General features: G+C 36.9%; 1 protein-coding gene across 13 annotated transcripts in view; it reads left to right on the top strand.

Moving 5' to 3' along the window:
• The window catches only part of PTPRD (protein tyrosine phosphatase receptor type D), a 1,217,200-nt gene that overhangs the window by 926,645 nt on the left and 269,194 nt on the right, over positions 1–21,361 (top strand). For all 13 annotated transcript variants that reach the window (XM_048930990.1, XM_048930989.1, XM_048930988.1 and 10 more), the window contains one exon: positions 9,866–10,033. In XM_048930990.1, coding sequence (XP_048786947.1) covers positions 9,949–10,033 — 85 coding nt within the window. In that variant the 5' untranslated portion in view covers positions 9,866–9,948. The remainder of the gene's footprint in view (positions 1–9,865; positions 10,034–21,361) is intronic.

Below are 21,361 nucleotides of genomic sequence, written 5' to 3'. Positions count from 1 at the left end.
GCTTGGGAAGCTATTACAAGACTTAGACTTCAAAAGTACTTGCTGAAATGCTTTCTGAAGAGGTAGCAAAACAGTGGAGAATATATCAGGATTTACATAATTAATTATATTCTGTTCCAGTAATCTAACAGAGATGTAGGAGGGTGAACCACAAATGTCAGAGGCCTTTGCTTTTATTAAAATATTCACGCAGCTAAGACATTTGAATAACATGTTGCCTAGACAAAACAATATGTATGAACACCCTGGGTGCAGAAGATGCACTACTTCAAAGCGTAGAGAAAATCTTAACCTCAAAAAATAAGAAATTACTACTATTGTACTAATTAGCGCTATGCATAGTTATATCCTATTTTCTATATTTAGCTTAGACTTAGTGACAGATACAGAAGATAGAAAATTATTTAAGAACATGTTACAATAGTATAGAACTCTCTTGTGAAGTAAGGTGGTTTTGTAGTACCAAGAGTGTAAAGACTAAAATGGATGTCAATGTAGCGTTTCAACTTTTTGTTGTTGTTGTTGTTATTTCCTGTATTGCAAGTTGTTTCTTCCTTAGCTGTTTTTAGAGATGTTTCTGGAGGGAAGGGAGAGGCAGAGGATTTTTTCTTTATCTAGGGCTGAGGGAAACAAGCTGTATGTAAATGAAAGGTAGCGTAGGTGGGCCTTGAAGAAGAATCTTCAGAAAATTCATTATTGACATTATGTAAGATTTTATTTTTGGATACTACCAACATTTATAAAAAAAAAAAAAAAAAAGTGAATCTATTTGTCATCATCTCTAAAATGCCCAACTTTCTTTTTTGTTTCCTATTATAAAAATATTTGGTATCTATTATAAGAACATTAATATCTTGCTCCAGTAAAGCATTCTTTACAGTATAGTTAGAAACACAGATTTTGAATATGTCTGCTTTTAATTTGTCACCTTAATTATTCTGGTGAACTTTCCCAACTACACACAAGTTCTGAAAGAGTAATATAATTGCTGGTGTTTGTAGCTTCTATTACCTTAATAACAATTGCACTGAGTAGCTTAATTCCTTCTTATGTACTGTGTGGCTTCCAGATGTGTAATATACCCATAAATCTACTTTAATTTCATATGTTTTCTCTTATCTCTTTTACACTTATCCATATCACCGAATTTAATCTTTTTCAGTGTATTAACAAGGTAGTCCTGGCTTTCTTCATACCTATTACTGTTCCTCATTTCTGTATTTGCCCCTATATTTCCCTCCTCTCCTCTCCTCTCCTCTCCTCTCCTCTCCTCTCCTCTCCTCTCCTCTCCTCTCCTCTCCTCTCCTCTCCTCTCCTCTCCTCTCCTCTCCTCTCCTCTCCTCTCCTCTCCTCTCCTCTCCTCTCCTCTCCTCTCCTCTCCTCTCCTCTCCTCTCCTCTCCTCTCCTCTCCTCTCCCTCTTATATGCCCAAGCCAGCAAACTATAGACTAGTTAATGTATACTTACAATTGCAATTTATCCACAATAAATGAAGAATTTCTTAACCAGTAAAATTAAGTTAAACTTTTTTCAGAATTCTGGGAGCTATAATGTAGAAATAACTTTTAGATGTTGAATATGAATGGCATTACATTCCACTTGAAGGACAATCTTTTCTGGGGGAAATGTTAAATGTGTGCTTTGGGGGTATTGTTTTGCAATTTATTAAATTAATGCATTGCTAATGTGACAATAGGATCATATAACAACTAACTTCTTTGAAGTTAATCATTAAAGATTGAGTATACTATTTGTTTAGCAAAGCTTTTCTGCTGCTAAAGGCAAAATATTTTTCTTGGGAGTTTTGTAGTCATGTATTCTCATAACAGAATAAGTCAACACATCCTCAGATATGAATACACTGTAAATGCCAGAAAATTGGATTGTTCGATTGTTAATGATAGATTTTATTATGGAGATAATTTATTGCTGTTTTCAGTTGCTTTTACCAAATTAAATGTAATAGGTCTTTGAGGATGTAACCCTTAATTTCTGTCTAAAGGGGATGAGGTATCAGTTCTGTGAAGAGCTTGAAGTGGCCATTCTAAGTTACTCATTTCTAGCACTTACAAATAAACATTAGTATTCAATGTATACTGTAAGAAAACAACATTTTGAACCATACTTCTGTCTCTGCAGAAGATCTTATCAAAGGATTTTATTCTATATCAAAATTGGCCTGTCTATGTTAGGAAATATGTTTGAGTATCTGAAAGTGTAGCAACTGGTACTTTCCTTAGTAGAGAAGCTTCTAAGAATAAAATTTGTTTATTTTTTATTTTTAGCTCTTTTTTTAGTATGCATAACACTACTTTTTCATTTTCCTCCTAGTAAAATAAAAAATACTGCATATAAAAGTTTGTAGTTCTCATCTTAATTTCTCCAAAAGAGAAACTGTGGACAACTATGTGCCATTATGTCATATCTTAGTATTGGAAATACATAGTGCTTTTATTGCTTCAGGAAGCTTTTGTAATTTATTATCGAATCATTTTATAATGCCAACTACTTTTGAAAAATAGCCATTTCAGCCCTCCATCTCTTCCTCTAATACGATTGTATTGCCATCAGCAATGTTATAATAAAGTGCAGTCAGGCTAAACTAGCTGCAGCTGGATTACTGTCCTGTGTATACTGCAAATTCACTGTCTCAGTCAGTCACGCTTCAATCTGATTAGGCAAGAAGTATATTGGATAGTACTGAAACAAAACTATGAAGTGAAAAGGAAAAAGAAAAGCCATAAAGGAAGAAATTGCAGAGTAATATAATAGAGAAAAGATTCCTTGCAATGTTGAAGTCAGATTTTGACCTATTATCTTCTGACTTGTGAATGTATTTCTAGCTTTATTTTAATATTTGCTGTACTCAGCATGATTCAACTACATGAGATCCTAAAGACAAGGCCCAACCTCATTATTTCACAGTATCAATACTGTAAGGACACAAAAGGGGCCAAATTCATCTAAGACAAAGGTGGCTCCTCTCTTGGGAGTGTCTGATAAGTATGCAGTGTATAGCCCAGGGTTTTAAGAAAATTTTGTTATGTGGCTCACTTGCATATCCTGAAGCAACAATGCATATCACACAGAAATAGTATTGTTTGAATAATGCAGTAGACATTGACAGATTTTGTGGGTTTCTGTATGTTTGGTTTTGCTTGTTAGGTTTCTTTTCCATGAAGGATAGTTTATTGTGAGGGAGAAAGAAGAGGAAGGCTGACTTGCTGTGAAAACTAGCCTAATGATTTGGTTTTTCTGTTTTTCTTCTTTTGAAACAGAAGACAAAGGCAAAAATCAGTCTGCATGAGTTTTTACATAGAAATAATAATTGCTTTTGTTCTTTAAATAGACTTTGGAGGTAAATAATTCAAATTAATCTGTTAGTAAGAGTTAGTTCTGCTATATACTAGGAAAGTTTTTGTCTCTTCCAAATGAAGAAAAATAAATATTCTAAAAAAATTTTGATTTCATTCTATTTCTAAATCTGTTGTTTGAGAAGGGCTGTATTAAATTTCAAATATGGGAAAGTTATAACTGAACTATTTCGGGACAACCGTAGGTAAGTAGTTTACAGGATTATTAAATGACTGGAGTCAAGTCTTGGGAGTATTAGCAGACTCTGCTTTTCAGGCAAACATCCCTTCTGTTGGCGTGTATACTGATTTCTTAAAGTCACAAGAAACAATCCTAACCCACATGCCAAAATTTCCATTGACCTCAGCCAGTCAAGGTCTGCAATCATATAAAGCTCTGCAGCATAATAAATGCTTACCAAAAATACATTAGAGATTATTTTAGTCTTCTGTAAACAGCCTAATAGAATGCAGGATGTTGTTAATTTTTTGTGCACCATGGATAAGGGAAGTTCTTACAATCTGCAAAAGTGACTACGATGTCAGAGGTTTTTAGGTATTCACATAAATGAGAACTTATGAGCAGATGTTTTGTAATTGATGATAATTTAAAACATACAATTTTAAAATTGTTTATTGTAAGTAAAATTCCATCTGTCACTGTAACTTAGTGATGTTTTTATACTGGTGTAGTTCAAAGGCTTGCTTGAGATCAGAAAGTTGCCATTGTGAGTCATGATGGCATAACTGTAATAAAGAAATAAAGAAATGATAGATGAGCACTAAGGTATACTATTATGCAGAGACTGATAAGGCTAAGGTTTGAAATACCTAGGAGAGCTGTCTTTTAATCTTCCTTGATCACGTGCTTGTGTTTTGGCTTTTTTAATAAAAACGACAATAACAACAAGCCAAAACAAATTGAAGCATAGAATTTCTATAGCGTATAAACTATGAAAACTTTATCATATTTAATCAATAGAGCAGACTAAATGTAGAACTGTGGAAAATACATTTTATTTCATTTAAAAGATGTGATTTTACCCAGAGGTATTTCTGAATTCATCTGGGTTAAACAGCTTATGAATGTTAATTTCATGCTTTTTTTTTTTTTGCCTATTCTTTCCAGTGATTATTCAGCTGTCAGTCAGGCTTTTTCAGCCAAGACTTGTCTATGAAATCTGTTTATTTTCTTTTATGAGGAGAGATCTTAGTTGATATGCAAAGATTTGAAGTATTGGCACATGTGCCTTCACTTGATTTTAGTGATGTTTCAAATTTCTCATTTGTATTTCCTCACTTGCATATGTATGGTATTAGAAATCTGTAGCTGGGGAATTGACATAAATTTGGATTGTGGGTGTGGTGAATGAAGAGTAGAAACAAAATATCAGTACATTCTTCTGTTTCAATCTTTGCGTGCCAATACTTACAAGATCAGTACTAAAACAGACGAGCAAAAAACAAACAAACAAACAAACAAAAAAAAAAAAAAACCAAAACCCACACTATTTGGTTCTTCTCCCATGTGCCCTTTTTACCTAAAAAAGGGCCTTGAATTAAAATCTTTAAATAATCTCATGTAAGAAGTAATCTTGGAATTTCTCCTAAACAATTTTAAAATTTAAAGATGAACTACAAATCTTGTTCTGAATAGCACAAACAAGCATTCATATCTAAACATTCCTGTATTCAAAAATTTTGTAATGCTTTCATGCATAAACTTTATTTTCCTTCCTCTCAATGTGGTATGACTTCTTTTATGTTTGTGTTCAAGTCTCTTCCAAGAGACAGTGTTATCAAGCATACACAGGTACAAATTAGGTATGCAAAGCTGGGCAAATGAAAATACATTAAAAAAAAAAAAAAAAAAAAGAGTTGCTTTTTTTTTTTTTTTTTTTTTTTTTTGTGCGTGTGTGTGGTTGTTGTTTTAAAATTTGCCTCCAGGTAAATATTTTTTGTAACTTTGACCTTCTTGGAGCAGTGGCCACTCTTCCGAAGTACTGAAAGATTACTCTCAATGGAGAAACAATCAAAGTGCGCAGTGGTAAATCATTGTTCAGATGTTTTGTTCATGCAGCTGATCTTTCTAAGGGGAGCAGGTGTGTATGCTACTGCCCTGGTACTGTCATCTGCCTTGTTCCCAGTAAAATTCTCCTATGTCTCTTCACTTTATAAGGGAACGTCTAATCTGATATTTACATAACTGCTAGTGATATATAGTGATATATATATATATATATATATATATATATATATTACTTAATTTCACCCTTTTGTTTCATTCATATTAAAAGTTTGTCTGAGGAAAGAACCGGCAGAACACCAGCTATGGGGAAAAAGTAGTAATTCAGTTGTAACTCCTTCAAAGCTTTTCATATTCAAAGTAAGAGTCTTGTAATGACTTAATACTGCAATAATTTATGCAATTTCTGCAGGAATTATCCTAAAGAAAATCATCTTTTGTTATTTTTGTAATAACTGTTGATCTCTTCACAGCTAGTGTGATCGATTTTATTTTAGGAAGAATCCTCATCTTTTTGCAGTTATGTAATATGGATGTTGTAAGAAAGGCTGCTAAGAAAATGCCATAATGTGAGTACATCCTGAAAGACAAACAACAGCATTTTGAGGAAGAAAATTGTATAAACCCATTCCACAACTGCTGTGTTGTAAAGGTCTCTGGTACTCTGCTCTTGATGTAACAAGACACTGACAGGAGGAAATGCAAAAGAGAAGAGACTATCTATTTTAAGAATACATTTAGATGAACTTTTAACTTTGGAATTAATATTCCAATTAATATTGGAAAAGGCATCTAAGATCATCTAGTTCAAACTGCTGGTCTCTTTTCTGGCTTCTGTCTATTGATTTCAAACCATCATCTGACTCTACAAATGAAATATTTTCAACTCATTTGAAAGAAAGGGGATCAAATCTACTATCTTTCTTCCGCTTCTGCTTATTTGACCTAAAATATCAGAAGTCAGGAGGCAGAAAACAACAGGCAGGGTCTTCTGGAAACAGTGTGTTAATCAGGTTAGCTAATGCTGTGACACCCAGGAACAGCAAAGAAGGAAGTATTGAGAGTTTTGGAATGCACAATCCAAGTGATAACAAATATCAACTTGAATGTAGATACAGTGAATGCAGTATTTCTATGTGCATTTACAGTGAATGAATGGCCTGTGGTTTTTTTAATTGACAAGATAAGAAAAAAGGCTCATTTTTCTTCTCAACCTTTTCTTTGACAGATTCTGTGATCCATCCCTTAATTTCCTAAGAGCTTATGGAGGAAAAATGTTTATATTCACAAATCACAGTCATGAAATATGTAAAATTCCTTTTTTTTTTTTTTTTTTTTTGAGCGGATAACTGTTTTTCTACTAGGTACCATATTTACTACGTCAGTGGAAGTGTCTGGAATATGAGAAAATAATCTCTAGTGCCCTGTTCAAAAACAGCTGTGTAAAACAAGCACTTTCATGGACTCCTTATTTTTCCCTCCTCTACTCCCCCCATTAATTATCAGTGTTGTTTCCTCTCCACTTCCTCCCCTGCCAAAGGGAGCAGTTTATAATTCTGGCACAAATCTTAGTATCTGTCATGTTTCTGCTCTTCAACTTCATGCATGTCAGCTAGGATCTTTGCATGACTATTAAAATACAAGATTTTGTCTACAGGTCAGCTTCCTTTGGAGTTAGTTTAGTCCTTGCAACCCTTGCATGCTAGCAGAAGCAAAATCAAAATTATCTCTTCCTTGGAATTGCATTTCATACATCTCCATCTTTGTCATAGCACTGAAAACATTATGTAGCAGTTGGCTCTGATACGCTTGCACAGACACAAATTGAGTCCGACAGGACTGATGTCTCATGGACTTTGCTGTCATTTGAAATGCTGGCATGAGAATGGTAGCTATGAAAGGGGGGAGCTGGTGTCTTCAACACTTTCTCTGTGAAGATTTCTTAGATTTGTATTTTTTGATAGCAGAAGCTGATTGAAGAGAGAATTTAACAAAAGAGATTCATAACAGCACTAGTTTTCTAACAGCTGCTCCTATCTTTTCTTCCTTCTTGAGCAGATTCTTTGAACATTGTGCTGTACTTTAAAATGGGCTCTTTATACCACCCACAAATCTGTAAGATCTATCTAGTGGAATGGCAATTAGTATAATTTTTCTCCTCCCTTTTAGTTTTTATCTTCGATGCTTAGAAACTACTTGTGTGGTAATGAAAAAGATAGTATCTGCTGTCTTGTGCTTAAGCTAGACTTCATACTTGCCAAAGTTTATGTGTTGTAGGCCCTTGGAAAAGTATTTCAGTGACAATCATAGAATCATAAAATGGTTGGAAGAGACCTTTGAGAATATCTTGTTCCAATCTCCCTGCTTGGAAGAGATTTGAGATTATCTAGTTGCAATCTCCCTGCTGTAGGTAGGGACACCTTCCTGTAGACCACGCTGCTCAAAGCCCCATCTAGTCTGCCCTTAAATACTTCCAGGGAGGGGACATCCACAAACTCTCAGGGCAACCTGTTCTCACCACTCTGAAAGGAAAGAATTTCTTCCTGATATTTAGTATATATCCACCCTCTTCCAATTGAAAACCATTTCCCTTTATCCTATTGCTACGTGTCCTTCTAAAAGATCCCTTCCCAGTTTTCCTGTAGATCCCCTTGGAAGGCCACAGTAAGGTTGCCCTGGAGCCTTCTCCTTCAGGCTGAAGCTCCCCAAACCTTCTCAGCCTGTCCTCATAAGGGAGATGCTCCAGCCCTCTTGTCAACTTTGTGGCTCTCCTCTGGACCTGTTCCAACAGTCTTAGGTCCTTCTTGTGTTGGGGGCCCCTACTCCAGGTTGGTTGTCATGAAAGCAGAGTAGAGGGAATTAGAGAATCATCTCCCTTTACCTGTTGGCCAAGTTTCTCTTGATATAACCCAAAATACAGTTGGCTTCTGGGCTGCAAGCGCACACTGCCAGTTCATGTTAGATGTTTGTCAACAGTTTACAGGCTGGTTCGGTTCAGTTCCATGACTAGTGGGGCGGAGGGATTTTGCAAAATCCACTCTTCTGGAAAAGGGAAACAGGGGACAAAAATAATTTAAAACAGTGGCAACAATCTGAGGAGAAACAAACTAATTTACTAAATATAGTATCGGAATGCAATGTAGCACACTATAATACAATTTAATTAGAATTGAAGCTAATAAATCAAATATAATGAGAGAGAGAGAATGTCTGAAAGGTGGAAAGACCTCTCCATAACACTGAGGTGAGATGTGCAGTCAGGTTGAGCAGCAGGGAGATGAAGAAGAACAGACTATGAAGAGCACATCAGGTGACCTTGCTTTGGGGTTATATCTCCTCTCTGACTGCAAAGCCACCTGGGGAATGTAGTTCTTCTCTTCCAGACAAGTATCCGGAACTTGAGCATTAACAGTTAAAGTCTCAGTGCACTACATGATGTTATGATGTAGAATACCGATAACCAATAATCATAAAACCATGACAGTCTTTCATCAGCTGACACCCTGAAATTCTTCCCAGGGTTGCTCTCAAGCCGTGCTCCATCTGACCTGCGTCTGTGCTTGGGATTGGCCCTACCCAGGTGCAGGAACTTGCACTTGACTTTGCTGAACTTCACAAGGCTGACAATGGACCCTCTTCTCAAGCCTGTCCAGGTCCCTCTGGATGGCATAATAATCTCCAAGTAGCCTAACAACATAATCAGGCTATTTGGAGATATCACTATTATTTTTATGTTTTTAAATTTCTATCATTGCTTAGATGCAATGAGCTTATAATGAGCAGAGCACTGCTTTTTAAAGGCAGGTACTTGAGTTATAGCTCTTTCACCATATCATATCCAGTTGTGGATCACAGTAAATGAGGTTGTACAAACTCGAATCTGATCTGTTTATTTAATGCTAGATTTTTTATTTTTATTTTTATTTTAATGCTTAGTATAATTCACACATGTAGAGGAAATTAAAACAGGAATTTTGAGCCCCAGGAATTGTTTAATATGATAGCACTTGGTGTCTGTCTGTTAGAATGCCTCGTGAAGTAGATTTAATTGTGTTATTCCTACCAGACTCCAAAGCATTAACTCTCGGTATGCTGTTTGCAAATGGACTTTTATCCATTTACTGAATCCACTTTGAATCCCTTCTTGTAAAATGAGTATTCCGGTGCTGTATTACATACTTCATTAAAAATGACGATTCAGATGATTCAAAAAGTGTTGTGGAGTAGAAGACAATTCAGGGAGTGACAAATCCTTGAATCCTTGAAAAAGTACACTGCAAAATACATTGGACATATGAACATATACTGTATGTTCTGTCTTTTCATACACACCAATAGCATGAACCAAGTTTCTTTTCTTTCATTCTTACCCTTTTGTCTACTAAAACATTTGCTTTGTTCCAATTTGCAAATGTTGAGAAAAATTGGACAATTTCTGCCCTATACCTGCTAACCATATTTCTCTCTTTCTTTTATCTGTTCCACAGGCTCTGAAAATATTTCATCTGAAATTTCAGACTGGACAGACTCGCAGTGGCTTCTGAGCCAGTGAGAACGAGGCTGCCAAAGCATGCTGGTGCCAAGCTGTTGGATGATGCACGTAGTCAGGCCAGTGGTGGTGCTCCTGTGCTTGCTACTCTATGCTGATGCTGAAAGTAAGCTTATTGTTCATTTGTGCCTAGATCTTGGCCAGGATAAACAAACAGTTTTGTTTTCATCTGGTGTTTACTATGTGTCTCTGAATGAGCCTCTTTTTGATTAATTCTTAAAACACTGTAAGATACTCTCTAGATCACAGCCAGTATTTGAAAAGGATTATTTATGGTACCTCCTTACCATTCTTCTAAAAGCCTCTTTTCTTAAGCAACTAATGGTCCCGCTCGGATGTGAAGACTGTTGCTATAATGTTATGTAGTAGAAACAAAGACCAGTTTTACTTGACAAACATACATTAAATTTGTTTGATGCATCTGTCATTCCTTAACTATTTATTTCTTTGATTTGATTAAAAAGAAAAAAAGCACCACCACCCTTTCCCCCCCCCCGCAATTAATATTCATTGCAATTAAAATTCCAGGTCTTTGTAACTACAACAACAGCTGTTGTAATTTATTATTTCTGACAGCTGTTGTGGAGTACAGTATCCAAACAAATCATGTAGAACTGACAACTTAGTGGCTGGCCCAAATATGTGACAATTTAGTTGGAAAATACAACTATGTTCACTTGTACTTAGGGAAGGGAGGGAACTATTGGATTGTAGTCAATTAGTTTGACTATTAATGGGAAAGCAGTGCCTTTTTTTTTTTTTTTTTTTTGGTAAATCACTAGGGCTACCTTGTCTACACGTGTTGTTTCTCCCAGCTGTCCTGTGGCTTCTTGAGAAATAATGTACAAATGCAAAAAAGTGAGGTTTACTACAGATTGACTTGTTCAGTTGATTCAGGGATATTTTTCAGTAGATATTTGTGATTCTGAACACTAATCAACAACTTCATTACAACGCTGACTTTTGAAGACTTGTATTTTTCTATGCATGTTTGTAAAACAAAGGAGCAGTTGAAATAAATAGTAACATAATACACAAAATCAACATAAGTAACATTAGATAAGTAGGTTCTCAGTAAAGGCATGTTGAAGAGCTTCTTATCACTCTACCTGCACTCCAGCTATACTAAGTTATAGCAATGTAAGAGATGCAAAATTTTTCCAATTCTATCCATAATAAGACTGTTCTTAAAACTATAATAATATGAAAGTTAAAATAAATGAAAAAAAATATGAGCAAAATGTACATATTTGTAGATTACTGACAGTTGAGATTCTTTGGTATCTTTCCAGGTAGATAATCAATTGGAATAATTGTATCTAAGTTGAAGCCAAGGACATTTTAACATTATAGCCAGCAAAGTATTAATTAGGAAATGGGCCCGTGTGCTGGCAGTTTCTGGAGTAATAGCATACTACCTATTTTAAAAGTAAATTCTTAGCTTAAGAAATACAGATTTTATAGTCTTGTATACCTTTTTTGTTTCAGGTAATAGAATAGCTAACCTCCAGTAGACTAAAATATAATTATTTTTGTTTTGTCTTTGGTCAGGTATTAATTTGCAAAAAGACAGTCAGAACCTAGAATATTCTTTAGTCCTGGGGGAGGGAGGTGAGGGGGATGGTAGGGGTGAGAGTAGTTTTTTCTAAGAATAGTGTGGCATTTAGTTTAAAAATAGCTAGTTTATTTAACTACTCACTACCTTATTTAAGAAAACTCTATTGTGATTCTTACTAATTTTAAATAAAACAAAACAGAAAAGAAATTGTCTTTTGTCCTTTGCTACTTGAGTTAGAAGGACTTCCCAGTGTAGCTAGAATTGATGGAGTCTCATGCAGTAAATGTATGAAAAGCAACATGTTTTTATGTGAGAGGTACTCTTGTTGAAAACAGCCTGGACATAAGGTCTGAAATAGATACAGAGAATAAGTGAAAATGACATAGCAGTAAATGTTAATATTAATTAATTGTAGGAAACTAAGATGTTTAGAACAAGATTCTAAATATTTTTGTTTTTCACAGGGCTAGCATGCTCTCCTGACTGGAGAAAAAATGCTAAAATCTCTTAATGATAAAAGATTAAATTTCTTGCTTCCATATTTGCTTGAGGAGGGATGATGAACCTTTTTGTCTGGAAGTGCAGTTTCTAGAGTAATTCGTTGGCTTAATACTTTTGATTTTATTTGAATTTCGAAAGGTACATTTCTATGGACCACACCTGTTTTACTGTTGTGAAGGGTTTACCACTTGGGTAGTGATGCTTTTAATTTATATTAGTCTGCAGAAGGTGAGTGAGCTTGATGTGAATATTCACTTATACAGAAGGCTTTTATTTAATTTGCCCCTCTCTTACTTTATGGGAAAATCTCTATTTTCTTCTTACAAAATAAAAAATGTTACTGAGTGTGGAAGTTGCCCAAAATTTTTATAAATGCATGTGTACAATTTTTACAAGAACTCTACAGTTAAAACTGATTTTTCAGTTCAGACATGCTTTTCTGCATTTTGTTTCATTTCCAAAGAATTTAGTTTAAAAGGTGGTAATTTAATAATGAAAACAAAAGCTAACGTAAGATTTTCTTCTCTTTCATTGACTTGGATTAAATTCCAACTTGAAGTATGTGATACATTTAATACTAGCTAAAGAGTTCTTGTACTGAATACCATACATCTTACTTCTCCATTAACATATGAGAATAAAGACAGACTGTTATTTCCAAGCAATTAGTAAGCTTTGAATTTGCATAGATGTTTATTTATATGCATACAGATGTCGTTCATCATACTATATGAAGTATTGTGATATATATGCATTTGTGGGTCTATACTGTGGAGAATCACAGTAATGTTTCACTCTCGCACACTTTATTTGGGAGATATGCTGAGTTTCCACAAGACAATTATTTTGTAGGTTGAACATAAGCACAACTTTCTGCTGTGTTGTCATGTGTCTAGAAAGATGTTTAATTTGTTCTCTGATGGATTTCTTGAGGATTTGAGGCAAAGTTCCTGCTCTGCTGGAGTTGATCTATCTCCAAAATTGCAGATACTGCTCCTGTTTCTATAGCTCTTTGTGTAAGGATTTCAGACCCTAGTGTTTTCTAGACCTGCTTTTGAAATTTTTCATAAATAGTTGGCAAGACTACCTTATTCCATTTTAGTAAGGAGAACATATAGTAAATGAGACAATGGGGACAAAAAAAATTGTCTTTTTTTTTTCATCTACATGTAAAGGCTGTGTCTTGATAAGGAATAGCAAGTATATCCTGAAACTTCTACTACATTATATTTTTATCTGGAATAATGAATACATGCTCTTCTCATCACACTGTGGTATCACTATTGTGTGAAATCCAATAGGAAGATTACTTACTTGTCCTGAAGAGGCTTCTAACAGTATTACTTAGTACTTCTTTTCTATTTAAATGCTGTTCTCACAGATGAACACGAGAATGAGAATTGTTTGGTTTACATCATCTTCTACCTTGATTTTAGAAAGGAATTTGATACTGTCTCCCATGACATCCTTATAACAAAGCTGAGGAAGTGTAGGATACACAAGTGGACAGTGAGGTGGGTTGAGAACTGGCTGCCTGGCAGAGCACAGAGGTTGTCGTTGGTGGTGCAGAGTCTGGCTGGAGACCTGTAACCAGTGGTGTTCCTCAGGGGTCTGTGCTGGGTCCCGTCTTGTTCAACATCTTCATCAATAAACTTGATGAGGGGATAATGGCCACCCTCAGCAAGTTTGCCGATGATACGAAGTTGGGAGGATTGGCTGACACGCCTGAAGGCTGTGCTGCCTTTCAGCGAGACCTGGACAGGCTGGAGAGCTGGGTAGTAAGAAACTGGATGAGGTTCAACAAAAGCAAATATAGAATCTTATACCTAGGGAGGAATAATTGCATGCACCAAAATGAGCTGCTGGAGGGAAGCTCTGCAGAGAGGGATCTGGGCATCCTGGTGGACAACAGGTTGGCCATGAGCCAGCAGTGTGCCCTCGTGGCCAAAAAGGCCAATGGCATCCTGGGGTGCATTAAAAAGAGCTTGTCCAGCAGGTCGAGGGAGGTGATCCTCCCCCTCTACTCTGCCCTGGTGAGGCTCATCCGGAGTATGGTGTCCAGTTCTGGGCTCCCCAGTACAAAAAAGACAGGGATCTCTTGGAAAGAGTCCAGCGAAGGGCCACGAAAATGGTGAAGGGCCTGGAGCATCTCCCCTATGAAGAAATGCTAAGTGAACTGGGTCTGTTTAGCCTTGAGAAAAGACGACTGAGAGAGGATCTAATCCAGATTTATAAATATCTGAGGTGTGGGGGCCATAGTGGTGAGGCCAGTCACTTTTCAGTGGTACGTGGAGACAGGACAAGGGGAAACGGACATAAGCTGCAGCATAGGAAGTTCCGCATAAATGTGCGTAAGAACTTCTTTACGGTGAGGGTGTTGGAGCACTGGAACAGGCTGCCCAGGGGGGTTGTAGAGTCTCCTTCTCTAGAGATGTTCAAGTCTCATCTGGATGCCTACCTGTGCAACCTGCTGTAGGGAACCTGCTTTGGCAGGGGGGTTGGTCTTGATGATCTCTAGAGGTCCCTTCCAACCCCTACAATTCTGTGATTCTGTGATGAAATACCTCAAACTCTGAAATACACTGACACTAGCTGATGAACTTACTTGTGGCCTTTTGTCAGTGGAATGCAATATAAAATTGCCAGAAAGTCCTTCCCAAGCTGGCTTGATGAGGACATCATGCCCTTTATGTAAGTGGCCAAGATCTGATTCTGACTTTTAGAAAAAAGTATTTAAACTTGACTAAACAAAGTAAGCAATATTCAAAGGCTGCAAAATCATTTCACTCCTTTATTTCTAGTTAAATATATGTAGCTGAAGAAAATGTAAAATCTCAAGCAATATGACTTTTTTTTTTTTTTTTTAGTTGTGTTCTTTATATTTTGTAATATATATCATGTGTAGTTATATATTTATAAACATTTGTTTAGCCTTCTGTTTGTAGAAGTACAGCCTGCTGGTTTACAGTATTTATCATTGGATGCCTTGCTCGCAATAGTACAAAAGGCAGCTAGGTTAAGACAATCCTTATCTACTGTGAAATTAGTAATATCACAAAATTTTTCATAAGAAAAGAGAGCTTTTCTCATGTTTGCTAAATTAACTGGCAGAGTTTACTTAACTAAAAGTTTTCTGCTGACATTGATCCATTTGATAACACTGGTAACATCTGAACTTGCATGAATATTTATTTATGTACATACAAATGTCACACATTATATGGTATACATTAAGCGGTGTGCCAGATATGCACTTATTGGCCTACACATAGCACTGCTTTAATGGCACGAGCTGTCTGTCTTACCAGTTTGAAAGACTGTAGAGCTTGTAGATAGTCACAGAGACCATTTATTTAACAGATTTCTGTTCAAACTACATAATATGATACTATATTTCTTTATGACCTCTGTAACAATGAGATATCAAGTCACTGAGTTCAAAGAAAGGTGTTTCTTGTAAGATGTTTGTTCCTGGGCTTTCTTCTTTAAATTAATTTGTGTTAGTAGAATGTAACGCATTGTTGTAGGTGTAATTCATCCTACTTAGTGATTTTAGCAAACACACTGGACATAATGATAATTTTCACCATTCCCCCCACCCTAAGAAAGAGTTCTACAGTTTCTGCTACATTCCAGTATTTTTTTTTCTGTTTATTTTTTTCTTTGTTCTTCGTTGCACAGCTTCTGTTCTGACATTTTGCTTGTGCTGCTTCTTTTGATGTGATGTCTTAGAAGATAGCCACAGTTCTTTCTTCATTCAGTAGAAATTGTTGCAACTGACAATAAAAAGGCAAATTTAATATTAACAAAATATTAACAAAAAATACTAACCATAAAGAATACATTTCTTGTGTACTAGTTCCATTCCCAGTTGTCTGAACACTTTGTTCATAGTTCCAGAGGCATGCATCAGCTATCATGCTATATGATGGAAAACTCATTAAGATTTGTTGTAGAATCAGGAACAGCTGAAAATTTGCTGACAGGCCAGTGATAACCTTTAACAAATGCAAGGACTGAGACAAATTCTCTTCTAAACAGGATCAAGAAAAGGTAGTTTGATATTGGTGGAATTAAATATGTTTCCTTTTTTCCTCTTTTTTTTTTCTTTTTTTCTTTTTTTCTTTTTCAGTTTGATTCCTTCATTTTATTTAGCTTTGTTTTTCAAAGAACACTTGTTTCTGTTACAGCTGATGTAATTACATCTCTTATAATTATTTGGCATTTTTCAGCAAGGCAAAACACATTCAGGCAGTCCACATTCAAATCTTTACTTCTAAAGACTACTATATTAAATGATAGATCTTCTAAAATGATTATGTTGTTGAAATTAATTATTCTGTAGTAAAACTTGCAATTGGACATGTATGGTTTACATTAAAAAGGGAGGGAAGGAGGGAGGGAGGGAGGAAGGCAGGAAGGCAGGAAGGAAGGCAGGCAGGAAGGCAGAAAGGCAGGCAGGCAGGCAGGCAGGCAGGCAGGCAGGCAGGCAGGAAGGAAGGAAGGAAGGAAGGAAGGAAGGAAGGAAGGAAGGAAGGAAGGAAGGAAGGAAGGAAGGACAACAACAAACAAAACAAAACAAAACCAAGCAACTGTTTTCCAGAATAGCTTCATAAGTACCATTTGCAGATAGGCCTGATACGGAAACTGTTTGCTTTGTTGTATGAGTGCTTGTGATAACTAGGACTAAATTTCTCTCGGATTCAGATTTAAACTCTGACAATGAGGTTATTTCAGTTATTGATTTCACTTGTAGCAATAGCAAGAACTGTAAAATTAAAAAATGTAAAGAAAGGAGCTGTATTTTAATGTCAGAGAAGGGATGGACAGTACCACATTATTTAAGTTAATGTCAAGTGCAAACAGAAACTGTATGTGTGCTATTCCCTTTAGCACCAGTTATTTCAAATGTCAAGTTAAGAAATCAGCATCATTCATATTCCTTTGTCAGAATAGGCTAGGAATCCCATTCTGTCTGGAGCTGGTATATCATTTAAGAACATATTCAAATATTTTAAATGTATTTTTAAAATGCTTATAAAAGCACATATAATAGTCTGAATGTAGGAAAAATTCATAAGGAAAGAACCAAACAGATATGTAGAAATGTTAGATATTTGGTAATTATTCACACAACACAAAAACTGCTAAGTTGGTTTAGGATATTTTCACTCCTTATTTTAGGTTTTTCCCTCAATGTCTGAAATTGAGATAGGAGTGTCCATTTTGACAGTGAATTTCTGAGTAACAGATTCAGCAAATCACGAAGTATCTGAAAGTATATAGAAAGATTGCCATGAATTCTTGTTCCCAGACTTTCAGGAAACTTCTTCCAAAATTACTGATATATTGGAAATGTTTTGCATTCTGTAAATACTGTCTGCCTGATGTTGCATTTTTACAAACTGTACAGAAGAAATGTTTCCTAATATCCAATCTAAATCTCCCCTAGCAAAACTTTAGGCCATTTCCTCATGTCCTGTTGATTTTTACTTGGGATTAGAGACAGACTTCCACCTTTCTATAGGCTTCATTGAGGTAGTTGTAAAGGGCAATAATGTTTCTACTGAGACTTATTTTCTTCAAGCTAAATAATTCCTGTTTTCTCAGCTGCAGCTTGTGGCTTGTTCTCTATACTCTTCACCAGCTTCATTGCTCTTCATTGGGCATGCTCCAGCACCTTGATGCTATTTGTGTAGTTAAGGACCCTAAAGTGGACACAGTATTTGAGGCGCAACTTTATCAGTGCTGAATACAAGGGATGGTAGCTTAGCTCATCTCCTGGCCGCACTTCTGATACAAGCCAGGAGGCTGCTGGTCTTCTTAGCCATCTTGGCACACTGCTCACTCATATTAAGATGGCTATCGACCAATATCCTCAGGTCCTTTTCTCTCAGGCAGCTTTCCAGCTACTCTTCCTCAGCCTGTAGCATCGCATGGGGTTGTTGTGAACGAAGTGCAGGTGATGGCAGTTAGCCTATTAGAATGCCATACAGCTGGAAAAAAATGTGTTTATTTAGTCTATTCAGATCTCTCTGCAGAGTGTTCCTGTCCTCAAGAGCATTAGCATTCCTGCATAACTTGCTGACATCTGCAAGCTTACTGAGTGTGCACTTAATCCCTTTGTACAGATCATTGATAAAAATATTGAAGAAAAATTGCCCCAGTACTTATCCCTGATAAAACCCATGTGTGACCAACCTCAAATTGGATTTAGTGCTATTCACCATCCACTCAGAAAGTTTCTTACCCAGTGAAGTCTATGCCCATAAACAGCCAGATTCTCTGGGAGAATGCTGTGGAAAACAATGCCAAAAGCTTTATTAAAGTACAGGTATGCAACATCACAGCCTTTCCCTCATCCACTATGTGGGTGACCTTGTCACACAAGGAGATCAGCTTAGTGAAGCAAAACCTGCTTTTCATAAACCCATGTTGATTGAGTCTGGTCACCTGATTGTCCTGTGTGCTGGCACTCAAGAACTAGTGCATTACCTTCTCTGGCACCAAGGTCAAGCTGACAGACCAGTAGTTCCTCAGATCCTCCTTCTGACCCTTCTTGTAGGTGGACACCATATTAGCTAGCCTCTTGGCACCTGGAATATTTCCATATAGACAGGACTAATGATAAATTATGGAAAGTGTACTTATGAGCAATTTCATCAGTTTCCTCAGTACTCTTGGTTACTTTAGTCTTTTTCTCATCCTTCATCACTATGAATTCTTCCATATCCAATAAAGATTATAGATACACTGTAGCCTTGCTTTTTTTGCTAATGTATTTGTAAAATAATTTTTAATTATCTTTAATCATAGTAGCTATATTAAGCGCCAGTTGGGCTTTGGCCCTTCTGATTGTGTTACTGTAGAGAATCACAACATCTTCGTAGTACTTCTAAGTAGCCTACATATTTTTCCAAAGGTTATAAACTCTTTTTCTCCCTGAGTTCTAGCTAAAACCCTCTGTTCAGCCAGCCTTGTCTGATTCAGCCAGCCTTGTCTGATTCCCGTCTGACTTGTCATTAAGCAAATGGAGATGGCCAGCTCCTGATCCCTTCAGATTATCTTCTTTAACAAGGCCAAAGTCTGCCCTCCAAAATTCCAAGATGAAAGTACTGCTTACCTCCTTCTTTAGCTTTCCAACGATTGATGCCACATTTATTTTGTGCTACAAGGAAGGTCCCACCTAGGTCAATATTTTCCCTCCAATAATTTCGTACATGTTTTCGAAAAATATACAAAGCAGTTGTTGAGAATATTTGCAAATGGTTCTATATCTGAGAGAAAAATAGTTATTTGAATTCATGCTTTAGAGAAAAATCTATATATTTAAGCTACTACAAATGTAAAGTCAAACAGGTAAAAAGGTAAGAATGAAAAATACAGTTCAGACAGTTCAGAATAGACTAGTATCTTTGGGATGATTTTGAAAATTAACTTACTTTTTTTTTTATGTGTGTGTGTGTGTGTGAGAAAATGTCCTTGTGTTAGAGTGCAGCTGTAGTGTCTACCACTATATTTTGATCCATAAACAAGGACAAAGTAAATGTATCAAGGCAACTTAAACATGCATATATAGGCCTACTGAGGTTTATAATGCAGTGTAAATCTAATCCATTAAAGAAATGATTGTTGACAAACTAGAGAAAGCGCAGGGAAGTGAAACATGTAGATTTATGCTGAGGAAATGCTTACTAATCTTTTTTTTTTAAATTAAGTTAGTTTATAAAGATTACTGACAGCTTAAGACAGCTAATGTAGATACGCTTTTATGTACAGAAGAAGGTAGCTGCTATAGACAACTTTGCTTAATAAGTTTGAGGAGAATTTAACAGTAGACACAGAGTCACAGAATCATCTAGGTTGGAAAAAACTCCAAGATTGTCCAGTCCACCCACACAGCCACCATGAATATTTCCACACTTAACTATGTTCCTTAGTACAACTTCTAAATGTTTATTGAGCACCTCCAGGGACAGTGACCCAACCACTTCCCTGGGAGGACTGTACCAGCATCTGACCATTCTCTTGGAGAAGAAAATTTTCCTAACGTCCAAACTGAAACTACTCTGGTGCAGCCTGAGGCCCTTCCCTTTAATCTTATCTCTTGCTATTTGAGAGAAGTGGCCAACCTTCACCTCACCACAACCTCCTTTGAGGTAATTGTAGAGAGTGGTAATGTGTCCCCTGAACCCTCTTTTGTCCAGACTAAACAATCCCCATTCTCCCAGCTGCTTCTCATAAGACATGTTCTCCAGACCCCTCACCTGCTTCTTTGCCCTTCTCTGAACACGCTTCAGGGCCTTGATATCTTTTGTGTAGTGAGGGGCCTAAAACTGAACACAGTACTCGAGGTGTGATCTCACCAGGGCTCATTACAGAGGGATGATCACATTCTTGCTCCTGCTGGCAACACTATTTCTCGTACAAGCAAGGATGCCATTGGCCTTCTTGGCTACCTGGGTACACTGCTGACTCATGTTTAGCCAAGCGTCAATCAAGACCCTGGTCTGTTTCTTCCATGCAGTCTTGCAGCTACTCTGCCCCAGGTGTGTAGCATTCCAGGGGACTGTTGAGACTGAAACGCAGGACCTAGTATGTGGTCTTGTTGAACGTCTTAAAATTGGCCTCAGCCTAGCTATTTTGCCTATTGTGATCCCTGTGTAGGGCTATCCTACCCCGTTGCAGATTGATACTTCTTCCCAACTTGATGTTGTCTGCAAACTTTCTGAGAGTGCACTCAATTCCCTTGTCCAATCAAGATTCATCAATCAAGATATTAAATAGGACAGGCCCCAGTACTGACCCCTGGGGAACACCATTCATTACCAAACACAAGGTGGTTCTCCAGCAAGTTTTTTATCCAACAAGTAGCACACGTGTCCAAGCCATGAGCTATCAGACTCTTTAGGAGAATACTGTGGGAGACAAAGTCAAAGACTATGCTGAAGTCTAGGCAGACTACACCCACAGCCTTTCCCTCATCTACCAGGTTGGTCACTCAATCATGGAAGGAGATTATATTGTTCAAGCAGGGCATGTTTTCACAAACCCATGCTGGTTAGGTCTGATCCCCCACTTGTCTTGCACATGCTGTGCAATCTCCCTCAAGATGATCTGTTCCATAATCTTTTATGACAGTGAGGTCAGGCTGATGGGCCTTTTAGTTCCTGAGATCCCCCGTATGACCCTATGATCTGTGCAGATGGGGTCACACTGGCATGACTCCAATTCTCTGAGACCTCTCCAGTTCACCAGGAATTCTGATGGATTGAGGAATGTGTCTTGACAATCAATTCCACCATCTCGCTCAGCACCCACAGGTGGGTTCCTTCTGGCCCCATGGACTTGTGGCAGTTCAGGTGAAGTAGTAGT

This window comes from Lagopus muta, chromosome Z, assembly GCF_023343835.1.
Source record: "Lagopus muta isolate bLagMut1 chromosome Z, bLagMut1 primary, whole genome shotgun sequence".
NCBI lineage: Eukaryota > Metazoa > Chordata > Aves > Galliformes > Phasianidae > Lagopus > Lagopus muta.
The sequence above is the reverse complement of the archived record's forward strand: the minus strand, read 5'-3'. Positions and strand labels throughout refer to the sequence as shown.